General features: G+C 46.5%; 1 protein-coding gene across 10 annotated transcripts; it reads right to left on the bottom strand.

Moving 5' to 3' along the window:
* Positions 1 to 612: 612 nt before the first annotated feature.
* Positions 613 to 21066, bottom strand: ZNF202 (zinc finger protein 202). Of its 10 annotated transcripts, none has more exons than XM_024740807.1 (11): positions 20958 to 21066; positions 19871 to 20049; positions 19611 to 19728; positions 17504 to 17641; positions 13375 to 13948; positions 7153 to 7649; positions 6268 to 6478; positions 5821 to 5909; positions 4223 to 4352; positions 3553 to 3672; positions 615 to 3033 (listed from the first exon to the last, which is right to left on the bottom strand). In XM_024740807.1, the coding sequence occupies exons 6-11, from the start codon at positions 7552 to 7554 to the stop codon at positions 2042 to 2044; spliced, it is 1944 nt and encodes a 647-aa protein (XP_024596575.1). In that variant the 5' UTR covers positions 7555 to 7649; positions 13375 to 13948; positions 17504 to 17641; positions 19611 to 19728; positions 19871 to 20049; positions 20958 to 21066; the 3' UTR covers positions 615 to 2041. The 10 variants fall into 10 exon arrangements, with proteins under 10 accessions (XP_024596573.1, XP_024596581.1, XP_024596575.1 ...); XM_024740806.1 differs by having other exon boundaries at positions 13375 to 13561; positions 13834 to 13948; positions 17504 to 19728; XM_024740808.1 differs by having other exon boundaries at positions 17504 to 19728; positions 19931 to 20049.
* Positions 21067 to 21207: the final 141 nt, after the last annotated feature.

A 21207-nucleotide genomic window follows, 5' to 3' on the forward strand; every position in this document is an offset into this window, starting at 1 on the left:
TCAACACACTGCACTGTCTCTCAAACTTTCCTTTATGTATAATTCTCTTGACAGATTTTCACCTATTGCAATAATGCAGACAAATCAGTGAATTAAATGTAATTTGTTGTTACCTCCAGAATTTTATCAACTTCCATAAATGTTATAATCCAGGGGAAATTATTTTTTGATGCTGTGCCGTTTCACCCAGGACAAACTGTGCTTAAACCTTAGATCAGTGGCTCAGAAATGTATGTTAGGATAGTCTCTTCGGCAAACTCCAGACTCGGCTCTTACCTCAATTCCACCTATGGCTCTGCTAACCATGCCAAGCCTTCTCTATCCTCATGGAAAACTATCATGTCCTCCCAGATTTTTCTGTATGGATGATCTTTAGAAGTCTCAGGAACCTGAAGCTCTGGAGAGTGAATGGGTTAAATGGAAAGCCCTAGAAACCAGGGAACTTGGCTGCCCATGTTACTTTCTAAAATTTCATGTGTGCATACTTCCAGAAGGACAATGGAGGGCTGGAGTTAAAACCAAACCAGTCAGCTGGAACATCATTACTGACCAGAACGAGAATCCCCTTGTTGAGCCGTTAAGCTTCGGCTTTGTCATCCCACCCGCATTCCTCTGGTGAACGCTGGCACACAACAGGTCGAGAAACAGAGCAGAAGAAACCAGCACAGAAGGCAGTCTCCCTTTTCATGCTTTAATCCCATACCCCGTGCTCCACTTTTGGAGGATGGTCTCCCCAGTCCTTGCCGCTCCCACACAGAGCAGGTGAGGTTCATAATTATTCAGCCTCACCTCCATGGAACCTTTACCAGGCAACAGAGATCCTTGGGCCATGAGAGTCTACTCCTTAGTCCTTAATTACATGAGAATGAAATCACGTAAGAAAAAGCAAACAACGCAAATACATGAAAGCCTTTACTCCTGGTAAATTCTTCAGGGTCCCAGGTTTCCCTGACATCAGAGAATGAGGCAGGGCGGATGGGGTGGGGTGTCAGGAGAACAGTCTGGATGGCCTTGGCCAGCAGCAACAGCTTTTGCTTAGTTTCCACAATTGGAGCTCAGATCTTCTCCAGCTCTCTTCATGTAAGTGAAGTGACCCCATCAATCAGGATTCTACCGTCATGACAGTGCCTTTGTAAGCTGACACCACTTCCAAATCCCCTCACAAACTCATGGGAAGAGGGTCGGGTGGGCGGGCGTGTATATATGTGGAAATGTAAATGACTTCAACATGGTTTCAATTAGGCGTTACTGAATCCCTCAGCACCCAAATGCTACATCTCACAGATGTAGCACTAGGGACAAAACCGAGAGCCTGGCAGAACAGTAGGAGGGCTGGGCAGGGGCATTCTAAAAGGAAAAAACCCACAAGGAAAGAGGCTTCTGACTAGGCCCCCCTTTCAAGCTGCGTCTGGCACCTGGTGTCATTTTGACGATGGGGAAGTGAGCAGCCTGACAAGGTCCACATGAAGCCGCCTCGATGTTTTTGCCCGTCAACCACTACTCGCATCTCTCCCGAGAATCAAAGGAAAGTGCATGGTGAAGCAGTGTATCAGGGAGAGAGTTGTACAGTTAACCTGTGAAAGTGCGGCAGAGCCATCAGGATGCGGGTCTCCTGCCTTGAGTTCAGGGCTGTGTGCTTTAAGATCTGAGCCCAGGAAGGACAGAATCCTAAAGGCTGGTCCCTTACCAAACCTAAGGACCTGTCCTGGGCCACTTTAAACTTGAGGGCGTTAGGCGTCTTTAGGATAGTTAACAGCTACTTCACACCTGTGAGGTCGAGGCAGGAGCACTCCAGTCACGGAGAGGCCTCAATTCAGGCGAACTTTGGAAAGAATATCTCCTCAAGGTGTAGAACATAGTTGAGAGGTTCTGCCCGGGTGGGGTGGGGGGGGTGATCTAGTTGTGGGAAGAGGTTACTAACGCACATCTGGGCAGGTGAGGGAGACTTCCTAGAAAAGGTCTTCCCAGGCTGACAAGATGGCTTCTCCCAGACCACCCCTGGGAAAGAGTCGAAGGCAGGTGTCCGCACGTGGGGACCAGGCTAGGAGGTCTTTCCTGAGTGGGTCCTCTGGTGCCTGATTAAGTGGTAGCCTCTGCTGAAGCTCTTCCCGCAGGTCGGGCATGTGAACGGCTTCTCACCAGTGTGTGTTCTCTGATGCCTCACGAGGTGGTCTCTCCGACCGAAGCTCTTCCCACACTCGGTGCAGCGGCAGGGCCTCACTGAGGCATGTCCCCTCAGGTGCTTGGCAAAGGCGGCACTGTGGTTGAAGCAGCGCCCACACTCGCTGCACAGATAGAGCTCCTCGGCCGCGTGCGTCTTCCGGTGGGCCAGGTACCGCCTGTGGTCACTGAAGTCCTCTCCACACTCTCCGCACAAGTAGGGTTTGCCTCCAAGGTGGATTCTTTGGTGTGTTGTGAGCACGGATTTCTGGCTGAAGCTTTTGCCACAAATAGTACAGAAGAAGGGTTTCTCTCCCGTATGTGTCCTCTGGTGCCTGACAAGGTCTGAAGTCCAGCGAAAGTGTTTTCCACAATCGTCACACCTATAGGGTTTCTCAACAGGTGGAGTTCTCTCAACCTGGACCAGAGGGGAGGTCTCATGCAGATTCTTCCGGTTTAGGGGATATTTATAAGGAGCGCTCATTTTGTGGACCTTTTGGTGCCTGGCGAGATGTGAGCTCCGTGTATAACTTTTCCCACACTCCATACATTTATAGGGTTTCTCTCCTGTGTGAGTTCTCAGGTGTCTAACAAGGTGGGAGTTACAAGTGAAACTTTTACCACATACAGTACAGTCATGATGTCTCCCTAACAGGGGGTGGACAGGCATAGTTTCCTGAAGATTCGTTAAACTATTAACTTGAGAAATATTTGTGCCAAATCTTCTTTCGTTAAGTCTGCCTGGATCACCCTCCAAGACTATTTCCCAATCTGGAGTCTGGTGAATTTCTGCATCTCCCAAGATAGACCTGTGTAGATCCTCCAAACTCAGATCTGCTTGCTCAGGACACTCCTCATCTTCACTCCTATCTCCTGTAGAAAGGGAGAGAGGAGAAAAGAGGAAATTATAGAGGTAATGATGCCTCACACACAATGGAGAGATTTTTTAACAGTTTTGGGAGGGCAAGACCGTAAAGAGAGAAACCCATGCTTCTTAAGTGTAGAGGTTGGGAAGAAGGAAATAACCAGTCAACTGAATGCCTGTCGTGTGCCAGGCACTTTCTTATACGCTCCCTCAGGCTGTCAACAGCCTTCGTGTGGACAAACATTATTATCCTCCTTTCACAAATATGGAGGTTGGGGATCAAGGGTTTACGTGAATGCTTAAAAAATGGTATAGCTGCAATTCCAAGAGTTCCCCTTTTTTGTCTGTCACCATTTTGCAGTACAGATCCCTCAAACCAATGATAGGCGTGAAGAGGGGAAAAGGATAGAAGAATTTGGCTTCAGAGGGAGAGAGTGCTGTCGGCTGACATGTTAGAAGAACCAGTGAGAGGGCTTCCCCAGAGGGACTGCCAGCTCGGGGGACAGATTCCCTTTGTCACTCCTCACCTGTGTAGGTGAAGCTCAGGATTTCTGGCTCTTGAGGCTCCTGCGCCTCTGGGATCTCTGGGATCAAAGGCTCTTCTTCTCCCATGTGGGAGATCTCGTCTAGTCTGGGGATTGGAAACGCTGCTCAAGAGAGGGAAAACAGGACATCACGATTGGTTCAGCTGTTCCCCATGTCAAGAGCAGATCTTTTCTGTTTGGCAGATTGCAGAACAATCACATAGGCAGGTCAGTCCATCAAACCTTCAGTCTCTTTAGCTGGAGCACCTCTGACGAGTACTGCCTATCTCTTGCCTTTCACCAGCAACTCAATAATCACACAGCCGTCAATGTTACCCTCTTTTCCCAGATTCAAGTAAGTAGATCGTCTCCAACCTTTATTGCTTGTTTCATAACTTATATGCTTACCTACTCACACTAAACTTAAACTCATACTAAAACTAAAGTATTACAGCTGTTTTCTTATTAGAGGTTTCCAACTACTTTCTAGGCATTTTCTCTTCCCTCTAACTTCGAAGGACACCATCTTCCTCGGCTGTCCTTCAGTGTCACTGGTGGGGTCGGCATAAGAGAAGTGTAGTACGTACAATCTAAGGTCTAAGACACCCTCAATTTCCAACAAGAAAAAGATCTCTGTGCTCAGAACACTCTAGAAACACTTGAAATTCCTTACACAAGGAGACCACAATTCCGCAGTCTTCTTCCAAGACATATTCCCCATAGAACTCTTTCTGTGTTGGATCCAGATCACTCCACTGGTCCTGGGAGAAGCATACAGCCACATCCTTGAAAGTTACCAATCCCTGAAACAACACAAAGATTCTACTAAAATGGCATGCTTTATGGAGCCTCATATTTTGTTCCTGGAATAAAGGTCATTGGTACAGGCAGAATCCATCCAGGAGACAAAGAAACTCAAATGCGACACTCGGTTCCCTTTCAGGACATCTGAGTTTCATCCTGTCGCTGCTTCCCAAGTTTCTGCTTTTGCAACTGGCCCGCTTCCTGCTCCCTCCAATCCCACTACTTTCCCTCAGCACTAGCCTATGTTCTTCTTTCTGAGGATATTGTTTAAAATACAAGAAAGGTCTTAGAAGTCACCATTCAACTCCCTATTTTACACGTTAGTGCTACCTGCATTTCTGCAAAAATTAATCTTTTCCAGGAAGCTTTCCCTAACTGACCTTACCTAATCACACATCACTTACATAGTCTATACAGCATAAACAGGACTTTCTTCTTCAGCTAGACTACAATCTAAAAATAAGGATGGGGGGCTTCCCTGGTGGCGCAGTGGTTAAGAATCCGCCTGCCAATGCAGGGGACACGGGTTTGAGCCCCGGTCCAGGAAGATCCCACCTGCCACAGAGCAACTAAGCCCGTGCGCCACAATTACTAAGCCTGCACGCTAGAGCCCGCGAGCCACAACTACTGAAGCCCACGAGCCACAACTACTGAAGCCCGCGTGCCTAGAGCCCGTGCTCCACAACAAGAGAAGCCACCGCAATGAGAAGGCCCCGCACAGCAACGGAAGAGTAGCCCCCGCTCGCCGCAACTAGAGAAAGCCCACATGCAGCAACGAAGACCCAATGCAGCCAAAAAGAAATAAATTTATTTAAAAAAAATAATAAATAAGGATGGGGACTTCCCTGGCGGTCCAGTGGTTAAGACTCCACACTCCCAATGTAGGGGGCACGGGTTCGATCCCTGGTCAGGGAACTAAGGTCCCGCATGCCACGCAGCGTGGCCAAAATAAATAAATCAATCAATCAAATAAAAATAAGGATGAATTCTATTCCTTTTTTCTCCATCCACATAGCTTAGTTGTGGGGCTCTTGACCATGGTGAAGTCTTCATGAATGCCATGGCCTGACTGAATGCAGTCCCTGGAAGAGGATAGCACCCAAAATCAGAAATCGTTTTTGCAGGACAGTCAGTTATCCTTACAAATGACGATCAAGTTTATTCCTTAAAACCAAAAACAAACCCTCACTTGACAACTTCAAAGTTGTACTGGGGTGTTGCCAAATAATCCCACTTTGTTAGTCCCTCTGCTTGGTGGCAAATCAAAAGGCTCTGGAGCCTGTAGATCCGACTGAGATGTTATAACTGATCTCATTAGCTGCAGTTCCTCCCCTTCCAGACACATGCAGAACTGAGAACTTAAACTGGTAAAGGAGAGTGGAAACTTGTGTCCCGTCTGACCTGTTCAGTGTATATGCCCAACGGTTCCTCAAATTCTCCATGGTATAGACAGAAACTAGGGTGCACCTGTGATAGAGCAGTAAGAAGGGCAACCATCTCTGGGTTTCCAGGGTTCCTCTCTTCAGGAAGGGCTGGGTCCTGGGGCACTGGAACCTCTAAGAAGAAAAGAAGGCAGAGATCAGCAGTGTGCAGGGCAGCCCTAAAACTGGCAAAGAGCTGAGCATCCCCCATGGTCTCTGGTGGGAAGGTGGGAGTCAAGACACAGGCCTAAGGGCGGCTTGAGTCATCCCAGTGCCACCACCTGTAACACTACGGGAATGCCAGGAGAATAACCAACAAAAGTGCTATCCAAGGTAGCCCTGCTTATGGGTACTCTAGCTAGTACTGCCTCCTCTCAACACCCTGTACTCTGTGGCTTCCTCCCCTTATGATCTAGCCAGCCTCCTCGGTATGGGAGCAATATCCCCCTCCCCTCACTCTGCCACGATCCCCCCTTCCTGCTGAGGCTCCCACCGCTCTCCTGCAGGGGCTGGAACTCCAACTCCTGGCACAGGCTCTGCTCTTCTGGTGCCCCCAGATCTGGGCTCTGTGTGGTCTCCTCATGGGACTCCTCGGGGGTCAAGGTCTGTGCAGGATCCTGAAGCTCACTAGGTGACTCGGGCTCTGCTCCTGGATGCACTGTCTCCTCGGACAGGACTTCCTGGCCGTGAACATGGACAGTCACCTGGGAATAATTCCAACTTCCAGTCACCATGGAGTCAGGAGGAAAGTCTTGGTTGTCATCAGGGCTTATGTTAGGAGAAGCTGCCAACAGGAAAACTCCCAGAGGGACCCAGACGAGGAGGGGAAAGTCCAGTCCCACTGGGGCGTGCGAGGAGGAGCCGAGGTTATCCTCGCCAGGACAAGGGGGGACATTCAGATACTGCCCTGCTTTCTCATTTCCCTCAACCCTGCCTGTCACCAGGGCTATGAGGTCCCATCCTTCCCATCTTCGCCTACCCCACCTGCGGCTCGCCTTGCTGTGTGCTTCCCTGTCTGTCGTCCTGAAAGGGGGATCTGTCACTGAGGGGCTGAGAACCTCTGAGGAAGTCACGGAATTCTCCTCCCCAGGAAATGAAGGTTCAACATCCGAAGGGAAAACCAAAGCCGTATCACCTTGTGTGCTGAGGCCACAAAGATGGTCCCTAGGCAGGTGTTTCAAGAACCAGGAAGTCACACTCATACACACACAAACACACACACACTCCTCTGTCCCATGGAGCTTATGGATCTAGGTACAACCCAAGGGCAGAGCCAATTCAATTTATGGGGTAATTTACGTAAGCCCTACCCCTAAATCCATGCTCCCAGCAAATAGACCCCCTCCACATCACACAGATCAGGACTCCCCCTCCTCACCCACCGCCTTGGTCTCCTGGGTTGTTTCTGCAAACCCTCCACCAGCGTCACGGCCTCCTCGCCACTCTCTGGCCGCTGGCCCCGCACCCAGCTCTGCAGTTCTCCGGGCAGGACAGTAAGGAATTGTTCCAGCACAAGCAGCTCTAGGATCTGCTCCTTTGTCCTCCTCTCTGGCCTCAGCCACTGATGACACAGTTCTCGGAGTCGGATGAGAGCTTCCCGAGGGCTTGCTGCTTCCTGGTAGCGAAAGCGCCGGAAGTTCTGGTGCGACGTCTCAAGCACAGGGTCATCCCTCTGTAAGACAGACTCTGGCCTACAGGTGAAATCATCTTCCAATTTCACCATGAGAATCCCCTCTTCTTCCCAAAGATCCTGGTCCTCCGGTTCCAAGGCTGTAGCCATTGTCTGGCTCTGGGGTGGTCTCACACCATCGAGAGCTCACACAGTCGTTCCCCCCGTCTCAGCCTGGGCACCTCGAGGAGTTTCTCCCAAGGGACCTGGGTAGAGAAGTAAAGACAGACAACACTATGAGCGTGAAAGTATACACAGGAATAACAGTTCTGAGCTCAGTCATAATCCTGTACACATAACACTCCCAAACTTAAATCCCCTTTCCCCTAATCTCCATAACATATGTTGTAAATAGATCTAGTTGGAATAGCATAAGCTATGCCTGAAGGTATGTTCTCCCACTCCTTTTCCTAGACAAGGTTCACACCCCATAGAAAAACAGAAAAACACTGCATTTCTGCATCATGAAATATGGGAACCTAAAAGGAAAATGGCTAGGAGAAAGGACAGTCATAACTGCCTGCTAAAAATGCGGTACTGACCACGATCTGTTTTACACACACACACACACACACACACACACACACTGACATATATATTAGGATATATATTCTGAGAAGAGACACATTGACAGGGCTGAATTAGAGAAGGCTTTGTGGAGGTTCATTGCGAACTGAATCACACTCCGTATTAATTTATTCTGTAAACTGGGGACTCTCCGAGATTTGAGAGGATTGTATGCGATAACAGCGAAGAAAGCCACTTATACACAGTGGCTGGCACATAAGCACCCCCAAAAGCGATCCTCCTCCTAAGACATCTTTAACTGGAAGACCTACAGACCCTCAAAACTGAGTGCTCAAAACTAAATTCACGATTCCTACTCCCAAATCCACCCCTCTTCGTGTAATCCTCTTGGCTGAGATCATCACTTGTTAAGTAAACACTCAACGTTATCACCTTTGGATGCAACTTTGAATCTTACCCATTGCTTACAGCTCACTAAACCAATTGTACCTCTTAAGCCTCTAAATCTGTTTCCTCCTGATTTGGTTTGGGCCCCCATCTCTCGCCTGGACTACTGCCATAACTTCCTAACTGGGATCCCCGCAGTACTCAGCTATGAGCAAAACGCAACAGACTCAGCTGTGGAGCTTTTGTAAAACACAGCATCACACATCATTCTTCTGGATATTCTGAGTCAAGTCAACCTAGGGAACTGTATGTTTAGAAATGCTACATGTGGTTCTGATGTGCATCCTAGCTGAGAAACACTTAGTGCATGTAAGGTTAAGAGAGAGTCCTGGAGTCAGATTGCCAGGGTTTGAATCCTGGCTCTATTGTTTACTAGATATGGGGTCATGGTCAAGTTCTTATTCTCCTTATGCCTGTTTCCCCTTTACAGAATGGAGGTAAGGATGGAATCCATCTAATAGGGTTACTATGAGGAATACCTGTGAAGTGCCTAAAAGTGATGGGGCCCCAATGTTAACCATTATCTTTCTGAATAATAGTTCCAACTGCATCACTCAACATTTAAAAATGATTTCATACTGTTAGTAAGATCAGTTCCAAGATCCTTGGCATGGTACATGAAGCCCTTCACAACCAGCCTCAATTTATTTTTCAAGCCTCATATCCTCCCCTCTTCTCTGTATCACCTGCTATAATGAATGCATTGCTGACCTCCCTACAATAGGGTGCCTTTCCAGGCCTCCAAGTCTGTAAAAGTCTGTTCCTTTTGTATGGAAAACTCCCACCACCAATGCTTCACGTGTGTTCCTACTTCTTCTCAACAGGTCCCCTCTTCTTCATTCCCAGGATTTACAGTTTCGGTCTTAATCAGTTCTCCTCTGGATTACTGCAGTTGCCTCTAAATGTGAGCTATCTGTCTCCAGGTTTGTTACCTTCGTCACCATTCATCATATCACAAGAGTGACTGCTCTTGGCAAACCTGGTCCTGTCCCTTCCTTATTTAAGATCCTCAACCACTCCTGTCTTGGAAGTGAAATACAAACTTCTAAGTATTATGTATTAGGTTGACCTTCATCTTGGGTTTCTTTTTTTTTTTTTTTAATATTTATTTTATTTACCTGGCCTCACCAGGTCTTAGTTGCAGCCCACAGGATCTTTCAGTTGCAGCATGTGGGATCTAGTTCCCTGACCAGGGATCAAACCCGGGCCCCCTGCATTAGGAGCATGGAGTCTTAACCACTGGACCACCAGGGAAGCCCCTTCATCTTGTTATTCCTTTGCCTTCCTCTCCAATCCTTTCAAACACACACACACATGCACATTGTGTGCATGTAAAGCACACAAAAGGTTTATGCTCTTCAGCTTCTGAACATGCCGTTCCTTCCAACTCTTTACCCTTCATTAGGTTAAACTTATTTATCTTTCAAGACATAGATAGGTAAGGCTTCATGTCTCCTGAGATGCCTTCTTTGATCCCATTCTCCCTGCCCTTAGACCTGGTTAGAAATCACTTTGCTTCCCTAGCTATCCGGACACATCTGTATCTCAAAATCTGCCACATCACACAGTCATCGTTCATCTTTCCCCTGAAACCCCTTGAAGTAGGCGACTGTCCTTCAATCAATTTCCAATACCTATAACAAAGCACACAATAAATGCATCTAAATGAATAAGCCTCCACTTTGAAGTTTTCTTCCTACATTAACAGTAAGAATCAATCTTTTCCTCCATAAGTTTCTACTCTTTTTTATTCACCAAATCTTGTCAATCCTACCTTCTATATCTTTCAAATTCATGCATCTCATCTCCACTGCCATTCCCCGAGTGAAGCCGTTATGACCCACTAAAAGGCATTGATAGGACCTCTTAAAAAGTGACGATATCCTCGGCCCCTACGACTGCACTGGCACTTACTTACATGTGGAACGAACCACTTGGTTCAGATTTTACCAGTGGACTTCCAGGTGCCACTGCCTCCAGACCACTCTCCATATGCAGCCTGAGGGTTCTTCATTTTCCAATCTTTTTATGCTTCACTACAACTGCCTCAGGTCCACCTTCAAGGTCAACGATCCACTCTTAACAGCTGTAACATGCTAACGTGCTGTTGCCCATCAACCACCAAATTATTATTTAAATCTGTATCTCAAATCATTTTTCATTCAAGCTTATTTCATTTTTCCATTACCCGCAAACATTCACTACATAATCTCATGGTCTATAGTTCTGTAATTTACAGATCTTCCTGGGCTAATTTACCTACTTACTACATCTGCTCTATCTCATGGTGGTTTGTTTTTGCAGGTGGTTTGTAATTTTTTTACGTTTTATGCCCATTTTCTTTGGGAGAGCCCTAGGTTATAAAAGTGAGCCCTTTGAATGAAATTTCCTTTGCTTCCATCCAAGTTCTAGTGGTTTCAATATCCTAATTTCTCAGTCTTCCTGAATTATGCCAATAGTGTCTTACTTAGGCCTACCTAAGCCTGTGAGTGATTTCTGTCCCACCCAAGGCTATGGAGGCCTACAATTCCTTGCCCTTTTGCTTGATCAGTAGACAGATTTTCACGGAAGGAGTAGCTCTTCAAGGCTCCGGGCTGGCAGATACTCAACTCTATATCCCTCCCCCATCCCCACCAGTGCCCCATTTTCATATCTCCTTGTTGGAGTATAGGTATTAGAACCCCAAACTTTAGAAGTCTTTATTTTGGTTTGAAATCTCCTCGGGCTGTGGTGGAGTTAGACTGTGCTCACTCCTCCAGCTTTTATTTCTGGAACGTAGACATTTACCTTTAGTTTGGGGGCAGGGAGGCAGGCGAGTGCAAGCATTTAAAAATGGGCAAGAGCCATATCTACATCAATACCACCTGCAGTGCTGCGGTAAGGTCTGAGTGGTGACCCTTCTAACATACAAAATCGGCCAATGGCTTCACACTGTCCACAGGGTAAAATCTAAACCCCTTACAATTTGATTCCCAAGGCCCTGCAAGACCTGGCCCCTGCCCACCTCTCTTCTCCAACGACTGCTACTGCATTGAAAGTTGCTGCTCAAATACACTGCTGTATCTCTTTTCTACGCCCTCACTAGGTGTTCCTGATGCTGTCGACTGCCTGAAATACCCTTCCTACCCCTTTTACTTGGTTAGCTCTACTCATCCTTCAGATCTGCTTTCCCCAGATGCCTTCCCTGGTCCTCCCAGATTGTTTCCACAGGAACTTGGACCCTGTATCGCAGCACACACATGTATCTACTTTTTGTGTGGTAAGAATTGTTCATCCTCCTGTTTAATTCACCGGACCATAAAGCTCCAAGGGCAGGGCCACACAGCACCCAGCTCAAGGCCTGTCACACAACAGGTTCTCAGGCAGAGACCACGGTAAGTCTTTTTAAGGCTTTCTCTGGAAGGACAGATCCAATATCTTATTAATTCTTATTCACTCATTTGTCCAGCTGTGTGCCAGACAAATGAATAAATAAGGGAAGAAAACACTTATTATTTGGATTGCGAGTAAAACAGAATACTCTTAGTGGTTCCTGAAGTGAGGAAAACACAACTCATCACAAGGACTCTTCAGGCTGCCTTGGGAGGATCCACATACAAGTCACACAAAGCTGTGCATTTGAAAAGAAAAAAAATCATTTTCCTTTGAAGATGTGAATCAACCTTAATATGCACAAAACCGGACATCAAGTAACTTAACACAAACACAACACTGATTATTTATCCAGACAAGCCCCCAACATCTGCAAGGCAGGAAAAGAAGATGGAATTGATGCTCAGGGTCTCTGGCTTAATGAAGGGATTTCTATTAACTTAAAAATGGGAGAACTTGCCCAGCGAAGCAGGCTAGGAACTCTCACTGTTTTCACGTAGCACAGTCCACGAGATGCCCTACTACAGATTCTATAAAGTATGCGCTGACAGAGGGTTCCTGCTCTTACAGGGCTTTGCTCGCCAAAGAAAAAAAGAATGTAACAGCATCACATAGAACCTGCTGCTTTAAAGTGCTCCTCAGAAATCACGGATTGAGATTTCCTTCGCTTGTTTTGTATTTACTTTGGCAGCCTCGGAAGATGAGATGGCGACAAAAGGTCAGCAACAGTGGAATGAGGGGCGGCAGAGTCGTCCTTGTTGGGGCAAGAGATGGGAAGGAAGAGAAGGCGGGGAGTGCTGTGAAAAGACCACCAGATTAGGTATCCAAAGGTGTACGTTCCAGCCCACATCCCCACAAACCTGGAACCGCTCTAAGGGTTTCCTGAGACGAGGTACACAAGAGCCCTCGTAAAGGGTGAAGCCCTCTTCAGACAACAACTCTCCTCTCAGGGTTAGCTGAGACCTATGAGAGCTTGCGAACTAGAGCATGCTGTGCAAATGTCAGGTGTCAGTACGAGAGACAGAAAATGGGCTTTGCATTTTATTCCGCCATTTAAGGGATGGGTTACCCTGCAAGTCTGCCTTGCAATTCGTTGCCTTCTAACGCCTTCCCTCAGTGTCTGTCCTTGGAAGGGTTCCACAGTGACAGACAAAAACCCAACAACAGGATACTATAGAGAGACCGTGAGGCCAGGCCAGGAAGAGTGAAAGACCTGTTTCCAGAAGGCTCTAAAATAATGTTTGCAGAGACGCTTCACAAGCCTCGGCCTGGGCTGGCCCCACCACCTAGCCTCTTCAGTGTTTCTAGGACGTCTGGGGCAGGACTGCGGAGGAGATGTGGGAAAGGCAAGACCTTTCTCCAGTCTGTGGTCCAGCTGTCTCTGTCCGTATCTGAGTGGGTCCCATGCCAGTTAAGGCCCTAACTCAACCCTAAAGACCAGAAAAGAAAACTGCACGCAGTGAAAAGATACCTGGGTCTCTATCTTAAAATGTTATTCCTACTTGGAGTGATCTTTCTGGACCCTAAATGACAAGGTCTGTAGTCTTATAGCATCTTCCTAAAGGAGAGATGGGATCTACTTACTGGCAAATAATTAATCTTCAGAAGAAAACAGTGATCAGAGAGGTTCGAATGATGATATTCAGCAGACATTTAAATTCTTTCCAGTCTCCCTTCTCTTCTTTGACTCTAACGCGGGCCCAGAGCCTGGAGATTTGAATCAATGATCGCTGGGACTAACCAGACGCTTGCAACTGCTCCTCTCATTGCTCTAGAAAAAATAATCAGCTAATAAAAATTGTTAACTGCCCTTTTCTACTCCTGTAGTGTTCTTTAAAACTAAAGACTATCCACTATGATCCTCCTACTGGAAAGATTCTTTCATTTTACTGTTACTTATCCTTATACAAACGTTTACCCATACTTTCCACATAACGGTTAGGGGCTCTGGAGCCTTAGTCTGGATCCCTCCCCTCACCTATTAGCCAGGTGACACTCCCTAAGCCTCAGTCCAATCTCCAACATGTGGCAAATACTTCCTACCTCATATGGTGGTCTTAAGGATCAATGAAGTAACACATTGAATCGCTCAGCACAGAGTTTGGTATATGGTAGATGCTCTATATATTCTGTTCTTTCCTTCAAATTGCTTTAAATCCTTTTGGGAAGAAGATTTACATGATAATCGAACAGTCCTTTATTTCATCACAATTCAAAACAAAATTTTTTTTAATGCACAGGGAAAATCTTGGTCTGTTTACTGTTACATCAAAAGTAAAGTGTTAAGGGAGTTCCCTGGTGGTCCAGTGGTTAGGATTCGGCGCTTTCACTACTGTGGCCTTGGTTCAATCCCTGGTCGGGGAACTGGGATCCTGCAAGCTGCGTGGTGCAGACCCCCTAAAAAAAAGTAAAGTGTTAAACCAGGAGAGAATTCTTGCTTTGAAAGCACTTATAAGCTAAGATTAAACAAGATCCTTGGAACCAGATGGGATGAAAACTTAAAGATAGGTTTTCCTGCCTAAGACCAGAGTAGTGATACTTCTGTTTACCAATATCACAGTCCTGTCCCCTTCCTCTAACTGGGAAGAGGCAACCTGAGGCAAACCCAGTTAGTACAGGCATACCCCATTTCACTGCGATTCACCTTTATCACGCTTCATAGATAATGTGTTTTCTGTTTTGCTTTCTTTTACAGCTTAAAGGTTTGTGGCAACCCTGCAACAAGCAAGTCTATCAGTGCCATTTTTTCAACAGCATTTGCTCACTTGATGTAATCACATTTTGATAATTCTCACAATATTTCAAGCTTAATTATTACTATGTTTGTTATGGTGATCTGTGATTAGTGATCTTTGATGTTACTATTCTAATTGTTTTGGGGTGCCACAAACTGTGCCCATATAAGATGGCAAACTTAATCAATAAATGTGTGCTTTCTGACTGCTCCACTGACCAGATGTTCCTCCGTCTCTCTGCCTCTTCTCGGGCCTCCCTATTCCCTGAGACATAACAATGTTGAAATTAAGACAATTAAAAACCCTACAAGGGCCGTAAGTATTCAAGTGAAAGGAAGAATCACATGTATCTTGCTGTAAATAAAAAACTAGAAATGATTAAGCTTGGTGAGGAGGGCATGTCGAAAGATGAGACAGGCTGAAAGCTAGGCCTCTTGCCCCAGGTGGACAAGTTGGAATGCAAAGGTAGGTTTCTTGAAGGAAATTGAAAGTGCTACTCCAGTGAATACACAAATGATAAGAAAGTGGGGAAAGTTTTAGTGGTTTAGATAGAAGCTCAAACCAGCCACAACAATCCTTTGAGCCAAAGCCTAATCCACAGCAAGGCCCTAACTCTCTTTAATTCTGTGAAGGCTGAGAGAGGTGAAGCAGCTGTAGAAGAAAAGTCTGAAGCTAACAGAGTTTGGTTCATGAGGTTTAAAGAAAGATGCCATCTCTGTAACAAAGTGCAAGATGAAGCAGCAAGCCCTGGTGCGGAAGCTGCAGCAAGTTATCCAGAGCTAGCTAATTCATGAAGGTGGCTAAAATAAACAACAGCCGTTCAATGCAGACAAAACAGTCTTCTACTAGAAGAAGATGCCATCTAGAACTTTCATAGCTAGAGAGAAGTCAGTGACTGGCTTCAAAGGACAGGCTGATTCTCTTGTTAGAAGCTAATGCAGCTGGTGACGTTACGTTGGCGCCAATGCTATTTACTATTCTGAAAATCCTAGGGCCCTCGAGAATTATGCATACTTAATTATGCATACAAAATAGCATACTCTGCCTATGCTCTATAAATGGAACAACAAAATCTGGACGACAGCACATCTGTTACAACATGGTTTGCTGAATACTTTAAGCCCACTGATGAGACCTGCTGCTCAGAAAAAAAAAAATTCTTTCAAAATATTACTGCTCATTGAACAAGGTACCTTGTCACCCAAGAGCTTTGATGGAGATGTACAATGAGATTAACGTTTTCATGCCTGTTCACACAACAGCCATCCTGTAGCCCATGGATCAAAGAGTGATTTCAACTTTCAAGTCTTATTATTTAAGAACTACATCTGGTAAGGCTAGAGCTGCCATAGACAGTGATTCCTCTGATGGATCTGGGCAAGGTAAACTGAAAACCTTCTGGAAAGGATTCACCATTCTAGATGCCATGAAGAATATTAGTGATTCATGGGAATAAGTCAAAACATCAACATTAACAGGAGTATGGAAGAAGCTGATTCCAACCCTCATGGATGACTTTCAGGGGTTCAAGACTTCAGTGAAGGAAGAAACTGCAGATGTGGTAGAAACAGCAAGAGAACTAGAGTAAGAAGTAGAGCCTGAAGATGGGACTGGGTTGCTACAATCTCATGATAAAAACTTCACGGATAAGGAGCTGCTTCTTATGGATGAGCAAAGAAAGTGGTTTCTTGAGACGGAATCTACTGGCGAAGACTGCTGAAATGACAACTGAGGATTTAGACTATTACATAAACTTAGTTGATAAATCAGCAGCAGGGTTGGACAGAACTGGCTCAGTTTTGAAAGAAGTTCTACTGTGGGTACAACGCTATTAAACAGCACTGCGTGCCACGGAGAAACTCTTCATGAAAGGAAGAGTCAACTAATACCGCAAACTTCATTGCTGTCTTACTTTAAGAAATTTCCACAGTCACCCCAACCTTTAGCAACCACCACCCTTCAGTCAGCAGCCATCAACATCAAGGCTAGACCCTCCACCAGCTAAACGATTATGATTCACTGAAGACTCAGATGAGGGTTTGCATTTTTTAGCAACAAGTATTTTTTTTTTTTTTTTTGCGGTACGCGGGCCTCTCACTGTTGTGGCCTCTCCCGTTGCGGAGCAACAGGCTCCGGACGCGCAGGCTCAGTGGCCATGGCTCACGGGCCCAGCCGCTCCGCGGCATGTGGGATCCTCCCACACCGGGGCACGAACCCGTGTCCCCTGCATCGGCAGGCGGACTCTCAACCACTGCGCCACCAGGGAAGCCCGCAACAAGTATTTTTAAATTATATACATTTTATTTTTAAGACACAATGCTATTGCTTAATCAAGCGACTCCAGTACAGTGTAAAGAGAACTTTACAGTACAGTGTAAACAGTTTTTTGGAAAACCAAAAAATTCCTGTTTTTATTGCGATATTTCCTTTATCGCAGCAGTCTGGAGCTGAACCCGCAATATCTCCGAGGTCTGCCCATATACCCAAGAGGTCCTCTGAAAACCTAACCCAAAAGGCAGAGGAAATGAAAGGGAATACCTTCACTGACTTTTTGCCTTCTAACACATCATGATCAGTGTGCTTCAAACCATGTTTAAAAACTATTTAAGATGTTCTTGCCATTTAAATTTTTTCTTCGTTAGAGTCAACATAGATTTAGTTAAGATTCTATTCAGTGATTCTTCACTAGATTTGAGTAGCAACGGGAGAAGTAGCTCAAAGGTTATTATAAGGTGTAAAAAAGAGGAAGACAGGAAGAAATAAAAGGAGAGGCCAAATAAGTAGTGGGTGGTACAGGGAGTCAGAGGAGGCTAAGACATAAATATCTTCTGTCACTAAATTTTATAGACTTTGCAGTTAGGATCAAGGTATAAAAATGTAATTGAGAGTAAATATAAACATGAAAAATTTAAATAAAGCTATAAAAATCATAACAATTCACTTTATTTTCAATTAAAACGTTTCCTACAGGTACGTACACAGGCCCAGGAGGCAGTGCTGGATCGCTGTTGATAGTTCTCCCTTCAGAGGTGGATGAGCTGTGTTCCACCTCCTAGAGGTGTGTCATCTGGGACAAGTCACATCAAATCATCTTGAAAATGGGGATGATTTTCTACCTAAAGGCAGAGAGCTGGATCATTTTTTGAGAAACTATCCAGCTTTTTGATGGTAATAGAGGGGCTTTGAGGGCTACAAGGATATGTGGCCTCTTTATTGAGTACCTGGGCCATGATGTATTAGCCTGAAGATGGTGAGAGGAATTTACTCAAGAGTTGAGAAGGGCTAGAGGCCAAATACAGGTTCTGAGACCAGAATTAAATATCCTGCCACCATGATCATATTGGGTAACCTCCAACATGAAACTAGGCTTTTTAAACTTACAGGTTTTTACCCAGGGGTGGTTAATGGCCTGAATAAAGCAGGCCAATCTACATGCCTCAGTTTAAAACAGAATGTCACAAACTAATCTGAAGTAGGAAAAGGGTGCTCACCAAACCTGACACCCACCCTGATGAGGGCAGCAGCTTTTATCTGGAAGCCAGAGTTAAACTAGCCAAATACACTTAATCCATTACAGTGAACACGGTCAATGCCGATCACACAGAGGAAACATTACTTAATGAAAGGAAAAAAAAGGATATTTTATAAATATAGCTTGACCTGAGGTATAAATGTGGATAATTCAGAAGTTACTTCAAAAGTCATTCACTATGTTTTTAGTTTTTAATTAATATTCTCTGTCAAGATACTCCCTGCCCTGTATCTAGATGACTTCCTTCTGGCTTTGCCCAAGGCTCCCTTGCGTATGACGAGATGAAGGACGGGATCCATGCCTGCTGGACCACAGGAATCTGAGGGGTATCAGGTTTCCACTGCAGAGTACGTCATGGTCCAAAGTAGATGCCATCCTTGCTCTGGGCCACTGCTTAGTGTCTTTTGTCTCCCACTGTGAGCCCTGTCCCTGAAAGCAAGGACCTCCTTATATATTTTTGTATTCCCTGTTCCTAACACTTCGTCAAACACCTGGTTAAAAAGATGCTCGATAAATGTGTGTTGCATTTATTTAAGCTGTTGATTTCTCTTCCCCCAACTTGAATACAGACACTGAAATTCAGAATCAGTGGGTGCCAGGGCTTCTGGGGACAGTTACAGGAATTTGGCATTAGCATTTACTCCAATCCCCTGAGGGAATCAGGTGGCACAGCCATACACTACTTTACTATGTTACACAGGATTAGTGGAGGAAAACTTCTCCAAGAGAAGGAGGCAGGGGATGGAGTTCATTCATCCCAGAAGTATCTACTGAGCATCAATTGTGTGTCCCACACAAGTCAAGGTGCTGGGCAAAGAAAGATGAAAAGAGCACAGGCCCTGACCTTAAAGAATTTAACATGTAGTTAAAAAATAGCCGGGACTTTGGCATACTAGGAACTCACAGCAAAAGCCTAGAATATGGGCATAAGCGATATCATAAAAATAGAAGCTCCTATCAAGAGAATTAAGAAAATCAAGGGAAAAAACTCACCAGTATTTCAGCTTCAATTCAGCTTAAGAAAATGTAGCACTTCGAGTTTCTTTGAAGTACACTTTCTTAGTTTTACAAATCAAAGAACTCAGACCTAAGTGGTTAAATTACCCACACAAGATCATCGTACTAGTTTCAAGCACAGAAGTACTCACACACAGGTCTTTTGATTGTCCAAACCACTGCAATGTTTGTGTGAAGAAGTCTGGCCAAAGGCAGGCAGCGGTTCTCAACGTGGGGAAGCCCAGACCAGCGCACCAGCACCAGAGAACGTGTTACAAATGCAAATGATCAAGCCCCAGCTCTGACCTATAATCAGTAACTCTGGGGGTGGCCCCAGTAATCTGTATTTCACAAGCCCTTCAGGGGTTTAAGATGCTTGGTAAGTCTGAGGACCAGTACCTAAGGCAAAGGAGATAAATCTGAGGTTCGAGCAGAAGGGATCCAACTTTTCCAGTGCTGGCCAAATTTAAAGGAGGAAAGGAGTCTAGGACTGCTATATGTGTTTTACGTCCGTGCCCAATTAGCTGGAAAAAAAATGTTGTAAACCTGTAACTTACCTCATCTGCATAGTTTATAATGCCCAAGAGTCCCTCACTTCGTAGTAAACCTTGCTGTGCCCTTGAAATGACTGTCTACTGCAATATGGTATACAGAAAGAGTGCAAAACGGGTACAGCTGGAGGAGAGAGGGGACAAGATTATGAATCCCAGGTGCTTAGCCCTAGGAGAAAAAAATTTCTTTCCTCCCTCCAAGCCTGCCCACCCTCTTAGGCTAGATAGTAATAGCAGAAAGCTACCCAAGACAAATGGCTACAAACCCTAACTGTTCCGCTGTCATACATTTCCCAGCAACAAGCCTCCCATGGCTGTCCCACAACCTTTCTGAAGTGGCTTTCTGGATCAAGGGCCATGGGGCAGCTTGGAAGAGAAGTTGGAGGGATGAGGGACTCCACTAGCTTTCCTTGTGGCTTCTGAGTGAGGCTGCCCTGGGTGTCACCTGCAGAATGTGGACAGAGAGAAAAAGCAACAGTTCTAAGCCTAGCCTCTAAGTAGAGCCTGGATGTGGCCCTGCTCCCCAGGACCAAGGCAGACAGGGTTATCAAGGCGCCTAGAAGACAAGAACATCAAGGCCCAGAAAAATAAAAATCAGGCTGGCACCTTTCTGAAAAACTAACATACAAACTAACAAACTTTTCGCGAAACCAGGTAAGAAGCAGGCCCCATATACTCCCGCTGAGGGTAGCGGTGGTGTCGAGAAAAGTGCCAAAACTGGCTGTTAGGGGTGGGGGAGGGAAGTTGCAAGTGGAGACTGCAGTCATTGGCTTGAGAGGAAGCTCGGGTCCGTCACGGTGCAGCTGAAAAGCCACAGGCCAGGTGGTCTCCAAGGCCTAGCACGATCACGGGCGATAAAATCACGGGTGAGGGTGTCTGCGTGTGTTGCGGCGTAGTTAGTGGTGGCAAGTGATGGGGCTCGCCTGGGCAGGGAGCCTTCGGGGCGATTCTCGAGCCAGCTGAGAGGCGGGGTAAAAAACTGCGGGAAATGAAGGGGCCTCGACCACTCCTCCCACGGTGCCGGGGGGCCAGCTGGCACGGAAGCAATGGCAGGGCGGTACGAACTAACTGCGTTTCTGCAGGCCTCAAGAGGGGGCGGAGGGCGGTGGCTGCAAAGAAAGAAGCCTGGAGCGCGTTCCACGTACCCGAAGGTTCTAGCTTCGGCCGCCAGGAAACACGGGGACCACTACGCCTCAGCCCCCTCAACATACTGCCGCCAACCCCTTCCACAGGACAGTACGATTTCCCCAGGCTCTAGGGGGGCGGGGTCTCCGACCCCTCCCCCTCCTCCCCGCTCAGCCCCGCTCAGCCTGCTTCGGCCCGGCCCGGCCCGGCCCAGCCCCCAGCACTCACGGCTCCGACAGCTCCGGCGGCTCCTCCCCTGCCCCGGCTTCTCCCCAACCCACTCCCGGCCCTAGCAGCGCCACCAGATCCGAGCCGCGCGGGGCCTGGCGGGTCGGAACACGTGGGGGCCTTTGCGCCCGGAACCGGAAGCTGCCCTTCGCCCCGCCTCTTCGCCGCGCTGGGGCCTTTCTAGGCTCTTGGGAGGTTTGCTTGTTTCTCTGTGCCCCTAGCTCGTCGAGTTGCCGTATTCCCAGGGGAA

Source organism: Neophocaena asiaeorientalis, unplaced genomic scaffold (genome assembly GCF_003031525.2).
Source record: "Neophocaena asiaeorientalis asiaeorientalis breed wild unplaced genomic scaffold, Neophocaena_asiaeorientalis_V1.1 scaffold308, whole genome shotgun sequence".
In the NCBI taxonomy this organism is placed as follows: Eukaryota; Metazoa; Chordata; class Mammalia; order Artiodactyla; family Phocoenidae; genus Neophocaena; species Neophocaena asiaeorientalis.

Bases quoted from the DNA above. Each gene is read 5' to 3' on its own strand.
- ZNF202 (XM_024740805.1), bottom strand. From the start codon at position 6,976: ATGAGTGTGACTTCCTGGTTCTTGAAACACCTGCCTAGGGACCATCTT. The intron at 3,673-4,222 runs GTAAGGAATTTC...TCTCTTGAGCAG, and splicing joins CGGAATTGTGGTCTCCTTGT to CGTTTCCAATCCCCAGACTA. The intron at 3,034-3,552 runs GTGAGGAGTGAC...CCCTTTCTACAG, and splicing joins CCTGAGCTTCACCTACACAG to GAGATAGGAGTGAAGATGAG.